The sequence below is a fragment of the Nyctibius grandis genome, chromosome 27 (genome assembly GCF_013368605.1).
Source record: "Nyctibius grandis isolate bNycGra1 chromosome 27, bNycGra1.pri, whole genome shotgun sequence".
Taxonomy (NCBI): domain Eukaryota; kingdom Metazoa; phylum Chordata; class Aves; order Nyctibiiformes; family Nyctibiidae; genus Nyctibius; species Nyctibius grandis.
This window is the reverse complement of record NC_090684.1, coordinates 5,487,752-5,502,784: the sequence shown is the minus strand read 5'-3', so window position 1 is coordinate 5,502,784 and position 15,033 is coordinate 5,487,752. Positions and strand designations below refer to the sequence as shown.

Genomic DNA, 15,033 nt, shown 5'->3' with positions numbered 1-15,033 from the left:
GGAGGAGGTGGCTGGAGATGGACCATCAACCCCCACCCAGCTCTGTGGATGCTGGCAGCCACGCTGCCAGTCTGTGCTCTGCAGCAGGACCTTCCAGGGATGAAGAGGTAGTGGGAAGAGTTAATTTGAGTTAATTGGGATTCTTTTCTTATCAGCATCCCTTGTTCACCAGTCTCCTATTGGAAACACACTTCCTATGACCCTTCTCCTGCCCCAGGAGGGTCATGCCCCTCAAACGTCACTGACGGGCAAAGCAACTGCAGCAAGTTCCTGCAGAGGGTGGGAGGGGGTGCAGAGAGGAAAAGGACTTTGGGTGGGTGAGATTTATGGGTGGCTCTTCAGCTGGCTATGGAGAGCAGTGACACGCACATGTAGCATGGGCAATGGGGCTGCTGAGTGTCCCCTCCGCCCGCCACTGCAGCCAGCTCTGTTTAACCTGGAGGGAGGTCCTCCATTTCTCTTGAGAGGAAGAGGAGGGTGGGAGGAAGGATGAGAGGCTCAGATCACACTGGGAAAAACAAGAGCAGAGCAGAAGAGCAAAGGCAAAGACAGGAGCAAATCCTTCCGTTGGGCCTCCTCATGATAGAGGGGCCCTGAACACCCTCCCAGCCTCCTCGAGGTGAAAACCCCCAAATCCTTTATCAGTAGTGCCCGAGGATGCTGCAACCCCAGGCTAGCACAGAGAGGACCCCCCTACCCCGTGACCGTCCCTTTGCACAGTAGTAGCTCGGCCTCAGATTAGGGCTGCTGTTTACCGAGCACAGGTCTGATTCCCACTTGCATCTTATTTCTGCGAGACGCTGCCTTCCTGGAACTGATGCCTTTGCCTGATCCTAGCTAAGATGCCCAGAAACCTGACAACTGGGATGCTCATAAATTAAGGGGCATGTGAATGATCGCTTCCAGAAAAAACATCTAGTGGATTTTTCCACTCCGTGCTCTCCGGACCTTTGCTGGGGAGAGCTCACTAAAAGTAGGTGCTGTCACCCACGCTGGTCCCTGGTGGGGTTACAAACACAGTGTTTTCCCTGTAGGACTGCATTAAGAGTCTGGAAAGGGCACAGTGTGCAGCATGACACAGTCTTGGAGATGCTGCTTCTCCCCTGTATTAGCAAACCCCCGGCTAACACAGCCCACTCCCAGACCCTGTCACCCACAGCTCCCACTGGCCAAAGCCACATGCCGGGGACATCAAGAGGACCAAGACATCCCCATCAGTGTCCAAGGCCAGGTGTGAGCATGCCAGCGGAAGTCCTGGTCTCCACCTGCCAACTGGACTGCAACCTCCACCGTGGTGGCATCATTGCTAACCCCAACCACCTCAACAAACCAGCCTGACCATCAGCTGGGATAAAAATTAATCCGACAATGCCCTCTGATGGTGGAAACGACGTCTGGTGTGGACAGCGCTGTGCTGGTGCTGAGCGCCTGGGGAAGAGCAGTATCCCCATGGACTTCAGCTTGGGCATGGAGAGCAGGTGACTGGGGACAGATGGGGATGAAGCAGAGGGGCTGCAGAAAAGGGTCAGCTATTGTAGCCATAGGCACTGCCTGGCTTTGCTCTCCAGTGGCACCAAGGGCAGGCTGGGCTCAGATCTGTGGCTGCCCAGGCTGGATTTGCACCCAGGTCTGCAGTGCCAGGGCCTATGGGGATATGCCTTTCTCAAGCCAGGATCCTGCTCTGGCCCCATGACCGAGCTGGCACGTGGCTGCGAGAGCTCCTGCCCTCACCCATGTGCCAGAGCCATCATCCCAAGAGGGAGGTTGTGCTGGCGGAGGAGGCACACCGCGCTGCTGACCCCTGCTTAACGATGCGCTTAGTCAACTTGATGGATCTGTCTGGGCTCTCTGTTAATAAACAGCATCTGACCCGAGCTGTCTCCGAGCTCTAAGTAACAAGTCATCTTTCTACACATGAGTTATCAGTAGCTAACGGGGCCGATTCCTCCTCCTCCCGATAACGCATCGGCATGTCCTGCCCCCGCTGTCTCATGCCGTGGGGAGGGGATGCTGGTGGCAGCGCGTGGCTGGATCATTGCATCACTGCCATGGATAAAGAAATTGTGCTTTGACGAAGAAGCATGAACGTGTCACAGTTTTGATGTTGCTATTTTTTTCCCCCCAGCCAGAATCATTCTCCAGCTCCAGAAGAAAACTTTTTCCCATCCTCCTCCTCCTCCTCCTCGTTGGGTTGCTTCTGGTTTAGTCATCTTCATATGTGTTTTATAAAGCTGGTCCTTTCTTTTCAAGCTCAAAAGCCATCATCTCCTCCACCCATGGTTCAGTGGGATGCTATATGAACCTGTAGCATACAGCAGCTCTCACCCCTCTACCTCCCCCCACCGAAGCCAACCCCACAACAAGCAGGACAGAGTGGTTTGGGTTTTTTGATTAGGACCAAAGCCCCTCAGAAGGGCTTGTTTTATTGTCACAGCTAAGAACACATTCAGAGAGGACCATGCCATGGCAAGTTGAGTTGCAGGCCCCCCCCAGAGCACTGCCAGGGAGTGGGCAGGCCAGCAGAGGCCATGGCCAGGAGCATCACCATGTGCCATCCTACCACACAGCAGCTGCAGCTTTCACCTGGGGTAAAGGAATGAGATGTGAGTCCTGTGAGGGCACCACTGCCGAGAGACCACTGGTCAAGGATGAGATGGGAAACCACGTCACAGCCACGGCTCCAATGCAAGACAAACCCAGCCCAACTCTTCCATCCTCTTCTGCCCCACAACATTCAGGTGCAACCCTTTAACTCTGCTTTCCCACCCCGCAGCCCCATTTCACACCCCTTTCGACCTGCCCCCAGCCCCAGTACCTGCCCCCCATGTGCATCCAACCCCTGGTGCCCCAGGTCTGTGAGACCTGACTCCAAATTGGGGCTCTGCCCACTGTGCTCTGCCCATGCATCTGCCAAGCACACCAGTCTCCACATGCATCTTTGTCCTCCCGACCATATTTACAGCCCTCCCTCCACCTTGCAAAGGGGTAGGTTTCTCTCAGGCTCTGCAGCATCCCACACCACCAGTACATCTCCAGCCATGGGATGAGGAAGACCCAAGCTGGGGCTCCATCAGCAGGTGACAAAGGCTAATCCAGGACACTCAACCCACTCCATCCCCGATGAAGTTATTCACCCTCCCTCTGTCCCGCAGCCCCAACCCAGACCTACCTTGCTCTTCATCTTGCCCTCCGATCTGTCCTCACTGGGGCACTGCAGGAGAGCACAGGAGATATAAACCCCCTGAAGTCCCCTCATCTTATTCCCCTTTTGACTTCCAGAAGTGAGCCAGGGCATAACCAACCTGCTCATGTGCACACACCAACATGCACCTACGCACGCATGCTTCGAGCAATCACACACACCACCATCACTGCCTGCTTATGGCCAGCTTGCCCCCAAGATCCCAGCCTGGGTGACTCCCAGGTGCTTTGTGTCCCCAGCACAACGACAAGCTCATCCTCCTGGCCGACTTCACCGTGCTGCCTGCATGGCTGCAGCGTGGCCAGGGGTGGCTGGGTCAGCACTTGCTGCACTGGCTGGAAGCCGTGGCATCAGCTGCCACAGAGCCAAGCACCGACCTCGTGCCACATCAGCAGCCCTGTAGCTTCAGCAGAGACTGAGGGCACTGGGTGCCTCCTGGATTGGAGCCCTGCCTGCGTGGGAAGTAGGACAGAGCATGTCTCGGGGCAAATGTGTGCTGGAAAGCCATGGGAGGAGAAATAATAAAAATGAGATGTGTCTAAGGACACACAACCACTTGAGGAACATGCGTATAGCGTGTGGGCAATGCATCCTCCTGCATGCCAAGGTGGGTCTGCAGCACGCAGAGGAGGAGTCTGTGGGGAGCAGAGCGGGGCACCTCCGTGCAAGGGCTGGGCTGGGTGCTCTGCTGAGGCAGGGAAATGTGAGCTGGGAAGTCTGAGCAGGATCCCGAGACATAAATCAGAAGAACCCAGGTGCAAGTGAAGGGGGTTCAGCACAGCCCCCACACACATGGCTTGTGGATGGCTTGGGACACAAGTGCTGGCAGACACAGTGAGGAACAAGCAACCGTCCCAGCCTCCACCAGCACTTCTGGTCCTTTGGCTCTGCAGTTTCTGGTTTCCTCCCCATTTTTTGGCCATGAATGTGGGAAGGCAATTTCAAGATGCTTCAAGACCACAAACCGAAGAAGCCTGAAGCTCCATCTCCACAGGGCTGCCCAGTGTCCTTAGGCTCGCCCATCATCAGGATCAACGCAAAACAGGGACAAACCACACCACTGTGAGAGTGAGAACAGGAAAAGGCAGCAAGGAGACCTGCTGCTCTATCTCCTCGGCCAATCTTACCTTTCACATCAAGTTTGCAGTCTACTGAGGCTTCCCCCAAGGGGTTCACAGCTTTGCAGGTATAGATACCTCCATCAAAAGGGCTGGGCTTGCGGATTTGCAGGGAGCAGATGCCCTGCTCAATCATCGCTATGTATTTGGGGTCTTCCCGTATCTCCATCTGATTTTTCATCCAGATGATTTTGGGCTGGAAGGCAGCAGGATTTATTTATTTGTTTAAAGCAAGGAGAGAAATGAGAAATCTAACTGGCTCCAAAATGCAGCCACCTCCCTCTGCATTTGCCTTGGTCCTGCCTGAAGCTGGTGGCCATGGTGGGATGGGATTGGATTGACAGTCAGAAGTAGTTCAAAGAGCTAAATCTCCCATTCTTGAGTCTTAACCACTGCTCCACCCTTCCTCCTCCAGTGCAGAAGGAAACAGGACATGGCTTGAATTAAGACCAGTCTTCCCACCTCCGTGCAGAAACACCCCAAACTTGCCCCGGTTTGACTCAGAGGCAGCTGCAGCCCCCTAACCTCATCCGACCCTAACCCAACATGACCAGTTATCTCCTAACACTTCCAGTCACCTTGCAAAAACCCCACTGGTGGCTGCCCACATGTGGAGGTGATGCTGTCCATGGAGGAACCACTGACCTGGGGGAAACCCCGGACAGAGCAGAAGAGATGTGTGCTGTAGCCCCGGGTGGTAGTTCGGTCTGTCAAGGGCTGGGTGAACTTTGGAGGCTCCATCATGTCCCGTTGAGGGATCTTCTCTGGCTGGTAAGCAGTTTCTAAGAAAATAAATAATTCTAGGTCAAGGCAGAGCTTGGGCTCCTGGGCTGACCAGCACATGGTCACAGGGATTCAGCCCAAGATACCCCAAAATACATCTGCTCCCTCACATAACAAGCCAGACAGCATGTAGCCTGACCCAAGGACTCTTGGCCTTCAGCTTAGACCAGCCCTGTCTGTAAATCCCTTCTCATCCAACCACGCTATGTTAGTACCCAGTCCTTGCAGGGGACAGGGGAGATGCCAGTCTGCAAACCAACATCACGATGCATGCTATGTGCAGCACGTCAGATCCAGGCCAGGCACCTCTCTGGATCTCCTACTCCATCCCCAAAATTCCATGCACAGAAATAGGAGCTGGAGGTAAGCTCTGCGGGTGGCAGAGACCTCAACTCACAGTGTGCCATCAGGGACCAGGATGGAAATAGATGGAGGGAGAGTGGGGCTGAGGGATGTTGGTTTGGAGATTTGGTCCTGAGATGGACCACTGCAGGGGTCTCTTCTTCTGCTGGCCCTGAGCTGCAGGGCCAAAGCCAGGGCTTCCTCACCCCTCCTGGCTCCTGCTTCGATCTCACCCCAGGGATGTCCATGCCTTGATCCCTCCCGGAGGGCTGATCATGGCACAAGCCTTCCCCAAAGGAGAAAGGAGGTGTAGAAGGAGGGCAGGGGACTTCTGGACCTCTGCCTTGGGGACACACAGCCTCACCCCTGCAGGACTTGTCCTGGGGACCAGCCCAGCAGCAGGACCACAACACTGAGGAAGCTCCATTAGCCCCAACAGGGACAGGACCCCTTTTGTCCACCAGCACCTCCAACCCCTTAGCCAGGGCCTTGTCCTCACTTGTCTTCTCGATGTGGGCCACCGCGGAGGTGACGGCTGCTTTCTCGCTCAGCCCGCAGGCGTTTTCTGTGAACACCCGGAAGGAGTAGGTATTGCCAATGATGAGGTCAGAGATGGTGCAGCTGGTGCGGGTGCAGTGCTCCAGCGCCGTGAACCATTTCTGGGAGGGAAAAAAAAAGAGTGGTGAGGAAAGGCACACTGTCCAAAGAATGGAGAAGGAGTAGAGTGAGACCAGGGTGCGCAACTTCCCCTCACCCATCAGGGCATCCCCAGCACCAGGGTGCGGGGGGCCCAGGAGTGCCCAGACTCACGCCACTCTTCTTGTCTGACTTCTGCACCACGTAGCCCTTGATTTCAGAGTTCCCGTTGTCCACCGGGGGAGTCCACTCCAGGGCCACATTAAAGCCCCACATGTCCACCAGCTTCAGGTTCTGGGGGGGGCCTGGCGGCTCTGCAAATACAAACCCTCACAGGGTGGTATCCCAGTTTGCTCCCCCCAGATTCTGTGCCTTGACTATTCCCTGTACCTCATTTCTAATCTCTTCTCACCCGGTTGCAGCACATGAGGGATGAGAAGTTGCAATGGGCATGGGCTGGCAGAAACCTTGCACCACCAACCAGAGGAATTCACCTCCATGATCCTGGAGAAGATCCCACTGGAAGAGGGACTCCGGAGTCCCTTGTCATGTTGCAGACCCTGTCCCATCCCACCCAGAACAAGAGCTACCTCCAACCAAGGGGCAGAGATGAGCCCCAGCGTGACCCTGCAGGGTCCCATCCCCAGCCTTACCAATGACTTGGATGTCCAGGGTAGCCTTGTCCTCCGCTCCATTTATCCGCACAGTGAGCTCATACTTGCCCGAGTCACTGCGCTGAGCCTTGCGGATGTAGAAGATGGTGTCCTTCTCTGTGTTGCGGATGTTGATGTGGCTGGTGTCCAGGGGCTGGTCACCCTTGGTCCAGATCACCTCGGGCTGCGGCTTTCCCTGTAGTAACCCGCACAGGCAGGTTAGGAGCCACTCAAGCACATGGTCCCAACGGGTCCTGCTGGGAACGACGGGTGGGCAGAGCCACCCTGCTTTGTCCCGGCAGCAGGGGCCTGGATACAGCCTCTCCCATTCAGCAGTCCCCAGGGAAGAAAATACAGCTTATCCCTCCCAGCCCCACTGATGGGAAATCATCAGGTTCCAGGGATGATGCTGGTACATCCTGGTCCCCCAAAGTCCTCATGGAGCAAATCCAGCTTTACTTCCCCAGGGCATTGCAGGTAGACCTTTGCTCCTGTTGCCCAGACACTGAGCTCAGGTACAAGCCTAGTAGCCGGGGCTTGAATTCAGCATCCAGGGCCAATTCATGCCTGGAGAATGGCCCCAGCTGGCTATTGGGATATGGCAAGGACATGTCCCCCATCTCAGGGGCAGCTTTCTGCCTCTCACTTCCCCCTGCTTGGCCAGCATGTTTCAGGGCTGGTTTTCTCCATCCCAGATGCCATGGTGGAGATGCTTTGGTGATGCCCCAGACAGTATACGATAGACCAGTTGAGAAGAGAACCTTCAGCTTTGCCCACCAGTGTCAGTATTGCTCCCCACCCTGGGGCTGCCCTGCTCCAAAGGCAGCTGCTCTCCCCAAAGGAACCCTGGTGGGAAGGGGAAGGGGAGAGGAAAGGGGAAAGGGGAAAGGACTTCCCTTTTCCCATGCCCTAGTGTGTTTGAGGTTGTCCCATTGCCAACACCATCAATAAAGACATAGCAGGAGAAAAACAGGAGCTAGGCAGGAATGGGAGAGAGGTTCCCACCCCATCTTCCATGAGACATGGGGACCAGGACAAGCCAGCCTACAGCTGGCACCAAGCGTGTCATGGTGGCTAGAAAAGTCACTGCAGAAGCTAACCTGCAGTGAAAAAGCCTGGGAGATTAAATCCCAAATCATTCACCTACCTGGAAAGGGATCATCATGTTCACGGCATCCCCAACATGCCTGACATAAGTCTGCCGCAGGTGACGGGGCATACGGATCTTCGGGAGCTCTGGGAACCAGAAAGTCATGCTGTGGGGCCAAGGAAATCACAGCCCCCAACCAGCTGACCCACCCCACATGTCCCCCTCCTTGGCCATCAAGAAATCCCACCCAGAAACATGGCCACCTCTTCCCTCTCATCTCCTGGACAGTGCTTGCTTCCCTGCAGGGCCAAGCCAGCCTGCCCCATTGCCTGCACTCTAAAATTATATCCATCCTTGAGATACCAGGTCACCAACCCAATGGCACCACCTTGATGGACCATTCACCCCTTTCATTATAGCCAGGTCATGGAGACCAACATGGGCTTAACCAGAAGAGCCACAGCACAGCCTACATTGTAGCAAGGCAGAGGAGAGCATCTCCCAGTTAGGAAATATTTCTCCCCCAGCTCAGAAAGCAGACTTTCCAGAGGCACACAACCCAGCTTCCAGCAAGGACAAGGCTTGCCAGACCTCCACCTTTGCTGCGTGCTCAAGGCCATCGAGAGACAAGGTGGTGCACGGTTACTCATAGCAGAGCTGTGAAAGCCCCAGGCTTAAACCGAAGGCTAACATCCCCAAGGGAACATAACAAAGATAAGCAAAAAACCCACTGGAGAATGCTGATGGAGCGTGTGTCTCCTTCCTGGGGTGAAAATAGCAGCCGTGTAACCCTACCGGCTGGGTGCCACCCGGTGATCCTTCTGGAGAGGCATCGGGTTTACGTGAGCCCCTCATAAAAGAGCTGTGTGTCTCAGCCCGGATTAAACGTGCTGGAGCTTAGCTCTGGGGAGGGGGCATGGCCAGAATTAAACTGGGACTGAGCGATGGCTAAACAGCTGTGAGCATGAAACGCCGGTGGTGGGCTGGGGAGGGCAGGGAGATGTCCGGCGGTCCCAGATGGCCCCGCCGACAGCTGAGACGGGCTCTCCTCTCCTCTTGCTGCTATTTGCTCCAGGGATCCATGCATCCATTCTGCCACTTGGACTCATCAGTCTCAGCGGGGCAGAGAAACCTGACCTCGATGGAGGAATGTTAATTCATGGGTGTTTTCCCCAGCTCACGGAGAGCCGAGGTCGGTGGCCAGGTGACAAGCTGCCACGGGTGGGAAGGCATTTCTCCTGCCCCAGCTCCCTGCAAAACACGACTCCCACCCCGAATCTTCATCTGGTTTCTCCTCGTCTCTCTCCGCTTCCCAAACCCACTCATCCCACCTGTTTTTAAACTCTCTGCCGTCTGTTTTGCTGCTATTTAAAATCCCTTGTGATGCTACAAGTGATCCAGTGAGAGGTACAAAATGCAGTCCCAAAAAAATGTGAAGACAAGAAGGTGACACGTGGGGCAGAGAGGAGCAGACTCGTGCACTCAAAACACACCAGTGCCGCTGGGATGGACACAGGGAGGCAAAGGGACATTGAGGGCTAATTTGTTCTTCAGCAAAGCCAGGCAGCGTGCATGGGGCTGTATCTCAAATGAAATGCAAATTAGGCAAGTGCTGTTTGCTGAGGAAGAGCTTCAGTCAGCAAAAAGAAAAGAGAGAAGAAAAAAACCCCACTCGCGAGGACCAAGACCAAGTTGTGCGTGGGTCCTTCAGCTCTTTGGGTTTTATACCTCTCAGCCAGTACGCGTGGCTGGGACAAAGCTCAGGCAGCAGGGACAGGGGATTTGAACTGGTGGGCGCAGCACAGGACTAGAAGTGGGAAACACGAGCTGTGTATTTGGCATCACATGCCAGTCCCCCGTGCCTCAGTTTCCCCAGTCTCACAAGGTATGGTGAGATGCCTTTGAGATCACAGAATCCCAGACTGGTTGGGGTTGGAATGGACCTCTGGAGATCATCTAGTCCAACCCCCTGCCAAAGCAGGGTCACCCAGAGCACCCGTCCAGGCGGGTTTGAATATCTCCAGAGAAGGAGACTCCCCACCCTCCCTGGGCAGCCCGTGCCAGGGCTCTGGCACCCTCACAGTAATGAAGTTTTTCCTCAAATTCAGATGGACCTTCCCGTGTTTCAGTTTGTGCCCGTTGCCCCTTGTCCTGTCGCTGGGCACCACTGAGAAGAGTCTGGCCCCATCCCCTTGACACCCCCCTGAGGTATCTGTGAGCATTGATAAGATCCCCCCCCCAGTCTGCTCTTCTCCAGCTGAACAGCCCCAGCTCCCTCAGCCTCTCCTCGTAGCAGAGATGCTCCAGCCCTCTGACCATCTCCGTACCCTCCGCTGGACTCTCTCCAGTAGTTCCTGGTCTTTCTTGAACTGGGGGACCCAGAACTGCACCCAGTTACTCCAGGTGTGGCCTCACCAGAGCAGTGTAGAGGGGCAGGAGAACCTCCCTCGACCTGCTGCCCACACTCTTCCTCACGCACCCCAGGACACCATTGGCCTTCCTGGCCCCAAGGGCACATTGTTGGCTCATGGGGAACTTGGTGTCCCCCAGAACTCCCAGGTCCTTCTCCACAGAGCTGCTTCCCAGCGGGTCAACCTCCAACCTGTACTGCTGCACAGGGTTATTCCTTCCTAGGTGAAGGACCCTACAACTGCCTTTGTTGAAGATCTGGAGGTGAGCATGGCAGTAGACAACAACCACTAAGCCATGTTCACCTCCTCAGAGTAGACTGAGAGGACGGACCGTGCAGGACCCTTTCCAGATGCCGATAGGCTTCTCCAAGCCTTTTCCTGTGAAAAGCTGATGGTTCCTGGAATAACTTTTGTTATTATTATTATTACTATTTTTAAGCAGTGAAAAATCCAACGTGTTCTTTGAGTAACAGGGAAAAGTTGTACATTAATAATTCCTTGTAAAGGGAAAACAAGTCTATATTTGCTGTTTGGTAAATGAAAACCAGCCTTGCAATCACACATCAGCCTCAGCACATTCGCAGCACCCCGGGAGGAATGCGAGTCTTGCTAAGCATGGGAGCAAGTCATTCATTAGGGAGTTCAGCATGATCAAAGTTCCCATGCTCCAGACTACCAGCTCTTGACTTTCCCTGGCTAAATAAACAAAGATGTCCGATGTTACGCGATGGCATCTTAGAGATGTAGGCATGGCCAAGGAGAGGAGATGGGCTGCAAGCGAGACTGTTTCTGACCTCTTGCAATGAAATGGGACAATGCGGCTCTGCATTTTGAGTGCTTTACCCCAAAAGCTTCACCATCTACAAGATGGTCCCTCGCCATCCAGAGGGACCTTGACAGGCTGGAGAGCTGGGCCCATGCAAACTGCATGAAGTTCAACAAGGCTAAGTGTAAGATCCTGCATGTGGGTCGGGGCAATCTCAAGCACAAATACAGGCTGGGTGGAGAATGGATTGAGAGCAGCCCTGAGGAGAAGGACTTGGGGGTGGTGGTTGATGAGAAGCTCACCATGAGCCAGCAATGTGCGCTGGTAGCCCAGAAAGCCAACCGTATCCTGGGCTGCAGCCCCAGCAGCGTGGCCAGCAGGTCAGGGAGGGGATTCTGCCCCTCTGCTCCGCTCTCGGGAGACCCCCCCTGCAGTGCTGCGTCCAGCTCTGGGGCCCCAACAGAAGAAGGACACGGAGCTGTTGGAGCGAGTCCAGAGGAGGCCACGAAGATGCTCAGAGGGCTGGAGCACCTCTCCTATGAAGACAGGCTGATAGAGTTAGGGCTGTTCAGCCTGGAGAAGAGGAGGCTCCAGGGAGACCTTCTAGCACCTTCCAGTACCTGAAGGGGCTACAGGAAATCTGGAGAGGGATTTTTGACAAGGGCATGGAGTGACAGGACGAGGGGGAATGGTTTTAAACTGAAAGAGGGGAGATTGAGATGAGATCTGAGGAAGAAATTCTTTGCTGTGAGGGTGGTGAGACACTGGCCCAGGTTGCCCAGAGAAGCTGTGGCTGCCCCCTCCCTGGCAGTGTTCAAGGCCAGGTTGGATGGGGCTTGGAGCAACCTGGTCTGGTGGAAGGTGTCCCTGCCTGTGGCAGGGGGGTTGGAACTGGATGGGCTTTAAGGTCCCTTCCAACCCAAACCAGTCTGTGGTTCTATGATTCTAAGATCAGTGTTTTGAGGTCAGGAAGCTACTCTATCCCACCCCAAGGGAACTAGACACAGTTACTGAGAATAACATCTCGGTCAAAGGCTGGATTGTGATGTGTGAGAGGGCAGAGGCTGCTCAGGCTGCAGGGATGGACGGTGATTTCTTTATACCGCTGACAAAGCACACGGGAATTACGCACGGCAGGAGCAGTACTTACGGAGAATCTCTCTGACGAGGACCGGCTTCTCCAAAGTAGCCGGGACACTGGCACCGCTGGCGTTGACAGCCTTTACCCTTACGTGGATCTTGTCACCGGAGCCGAGGCCCTGGATTGTGTACCGGGTGGAAAGAAAAGGCTCCTCGTTCACAGATTTCCAGTCTGCACCTACGATGAACCCAGCAGAGTACTTCAGGTGTTCAGTGGACAGACAGACACGCACCCCAAACAGCAGGATCAAGCCACAGGGGTTGCAAAGAAAAGGGTATCTTAGAGAGGAGGCTGGCCACCCCACCCTGCCAAGGAGCATGGAGTATGAAATGCTGGCAGAAGCTCAACTGTTGAGCAGGAGGCTATTTGCAAATAAGAAAAGGCATTAGGCCAGCAAGCATGGTCCCTGCTGACCTCCCAGGTGCATTTCTCGAAGTAGTTAAGATCCTTTGACCACCCTGCCAGCCAATCTGCTTCTCTTACTGCCCCAGGATAAAACTCCTTGGGGCTCACCATGTTCCCCAGCGCATCCTCCACATCGAGCAAGGTCTGCTCATCACCTGCCATCAACCAGCTAAACTTGTCCAACTGCTCTTCCTGCTTGGCATGGACATCTCAAACTCACCCCACAGCCAAGATGTAGAAGCCCTTGCACATCAGCCAGCTAACACAGCCTTGCAATGTGCTGAACCTCTTAAGAGGTTTCTCTGTTAGAAAACAGGCTGCCCCAGTCACCAAAGGACTGGGTGTCCTAAGTGGGCTACTAGAGCAACCCACATGTGCCAGGGTTTGCTAAGCCACCATGTGCAGCTTCAAACCAAGGAGGTTTTCCTGTCAGTGCCATCAGACCAGTCAAATCCCACCAGCTCCTCTTTCCCTTCACCACTGGCATTACTCAAACTCGACCTCACTCAAATCTCACCATATTTTAGCCAACCAAGGTCTTGCACCAGCCCACACACAGCAGTCATGGAGCCCATGTGGTTATCAGTGAATGACTAGGGCTCTCCTGTCACCCAGCCAAGGCCAAAGCAAGCTAGGAGAGCATCCAAAACTGTGACCTTTGGGTGGCTGTCAGCCAGTACACTCCAGGAATGGCTGCATCTTTCCTTGTCCCACGCAAGGGCCTCCTCACACATCCCATCCAGCCGTGGTTACCTCCCAGATCCCAGCCCAATGACGAAAGCCTCCCACATCCAAGCATGTGTTGATCGTGCCTGCCACAAGCTAAACAACCAAAGGCCATAGATCAAGTTCCCCAAGGTCCACGGGCCACTTGGGTCTCCCAAACCACTCCAGCCTCATGCAGCACCCAGCCCACCAGCCCCAGCCTCCCCTTGCAGATCCCCCCAGCCACACAGGTCATTCATGCTCACCCCAAAGCCAAGCAGGTCTTCAAGAGAGTGCCCAAAACACAAGTCTTATCCACCTACACCATTCCACCAACCAGCAATGCAACTGGAGACCACAGATAATTGTTGCCACCCACCAGCCCACCTCCATCCACCACGGCCATCCTCCATCCCAAGCCCCATCTCGCTTGGGCAGGGCTTGCTTGCTGATGCATGCCAGCCCCTCTTGTGCTGCCCAGGAGCCTTTCCTCCCTCATCCTTCCACCTTATCCCCATTCCTTCTGCACTTCATTTTGGGCAAACACGGAAGAATTACATTTTCTTCCTCCTGAGGTCTTGCACCACCATCCCAATCCCAGGTCTCTGCAGAGCTGGAGTTCATCAGAGACCATCTTCAGTGGATATGCTGGTCTCTCCTCCACCCTTTAGCTGGACATGGCAGTGACATTAAACCCAATCTAGCCCCCTGCTAAAGACATCACTACTGTCTGAAGCCAATGGGAAGCCCCTCTTCTCCACGGAAAAAAAAAATGACCATTTAAAATGAACCCGTTCAGGCAAAAAAAGGGAAATGGTGCCCAGGGAAATGTGCTGCCAGGTTCTGTCCAGCTCCGTCCCACGCCTGCACAGCAACACACCAGTTCTCCATGCTTACAAGGCAGGAAAGCCCAAGCCTACTTCCATCTTTGCAGATCTCCACCACGTATCCATCCAGGCCCGACTGGCCTGTCTTCTCCGGGGCTTTCCAGGTCAGTGTAACCGACTTTTCGCTCACTTCTTCCACGGCCAAGGACAAGGGGGAGCTGGGTGGCTCTGTAACAAACCCACAGTGGTGAGGACAGGCTCTCGAGTACCAGGGCTGTTGGAGGGCAACCACCCAACCTCCATGTTGGTCTTCAGCCCCCCCATCCTCCTAATCCTCCAGCCCTATCCCACTGTAAAAATATCCTTGTTGACTTCATCCCTCCGTCCCTTCACCCTGGCACCCCCCACATGCCCCCTCCCAGCCTTGCATATCTCCCCTCCCCACTTCAGTGTCCGTTTCTGTCCTCACCTGCCTTTGGTTTCTCAGGCTTAGGTTCAGGGGCTGGAGCTTGGGGTTCTGCTGGGGGAGCCGGAGGACCTTCTTCAGGGGCTGGAGTTGCCTCTGCTGTGAGGACGGGAGCAGGCTCGTCTGCGGGGGCTGTGGGCTGCTCCGTGGCAGGGGGATGCTCAGGGGCCAGGGGCTTTTCAGCAGCTGGGGCTGGTGCTGGTTCTTCCTTTGGGGTTGACCCTGGCTCTTTCTTCGGAGCCGCCGGAGCCGGGTCTTTGGCTGGAGGCGCAGCTTTGCCGGTCATCGCTGCAAAGCCTGAGGGCTGGGGAAAAGGATGTTTTGGGGTCTCTGCTCCTGATCAAAGTTCTCTCATCCAGATCGGGGATCTTGACTCCGAAGCTGGGGTCCCTGCTATGGACCAGGCGTCTCCACTCTGGACGGATGATCTCTGCTCCGGACGGCTGTGCTGGGAGGGGGGAACCGAGTCACTGAGCCAGAACAGGGGC

General features: G+C 55.0%; 1 protein-coding gene across 1 annotated transcript; it reads right to left on the bottom strand.

Moving 5' to 3' along the window:
• Positions 1 to 2,377: 2,377 nt before the first annotated feature.
• MYBPH (myosin binding protein H) lies at positions 2,378 to 15,020 on the bottom strand. The gene is made up of 11 exons (XM_068419376.1): positions 14,549 to 15,020; positions 14,173 to 14,307; positions 12,152 to 12,319; positions 7,882 to 7,970; positions 6,735 to 6,930; positions 6,256 to 6,395; positions 5,945 to 6,104; positions 4,966 to 5,102; positions 4,330 to 4,516; positions 3,170 to 3,211; positions 2,378 to 2,583 (listed from the first exon to the last, which is right to left on the bottom strand). The coding sequence occupies exons 1-10, from the start codon at positions 14,829 to 14,831 to the stop codon at positions 3,201 to 3,203; spliced, it is 1,506 nt and encodes a 501-aa protein (XP_068275477.1). The 5' UTR covers positions 14,832 to 15,020; the 3' UTR covers positions 2,378 to 2,583; positions 3,170 to 3,200.
• Between the last annotated feature and the right edge of the window lie 13 nt (positions 15,021 to 15,033).

Excerpts from the sequence above, each read along its gene's own strand:
- MYBPH (XM_068419376.1), bottom strand. The coding sequence starts at position 14,831 with ATGACCGGCAAAGCTGCGCCTCCAGCCAAAGACCCGGCTCCGGCGGCT. Across the intron at positions 7,971-12,151 it reads CCTCGTCAGAGAGATTCTCC|AGCTCCCGAAGATCCGTATG; the intron begins GTAAGTACTGCT and ends TCTGGTTCCCAG. Across the intron at positions 4,517-4,965 it reads CTGTCCGGGGTTTCCCCCAG|CCCAAAATCATCTGGATGAA; the intron begins GTCAGTGGTTCC and ends GCTGCCTTCCAG.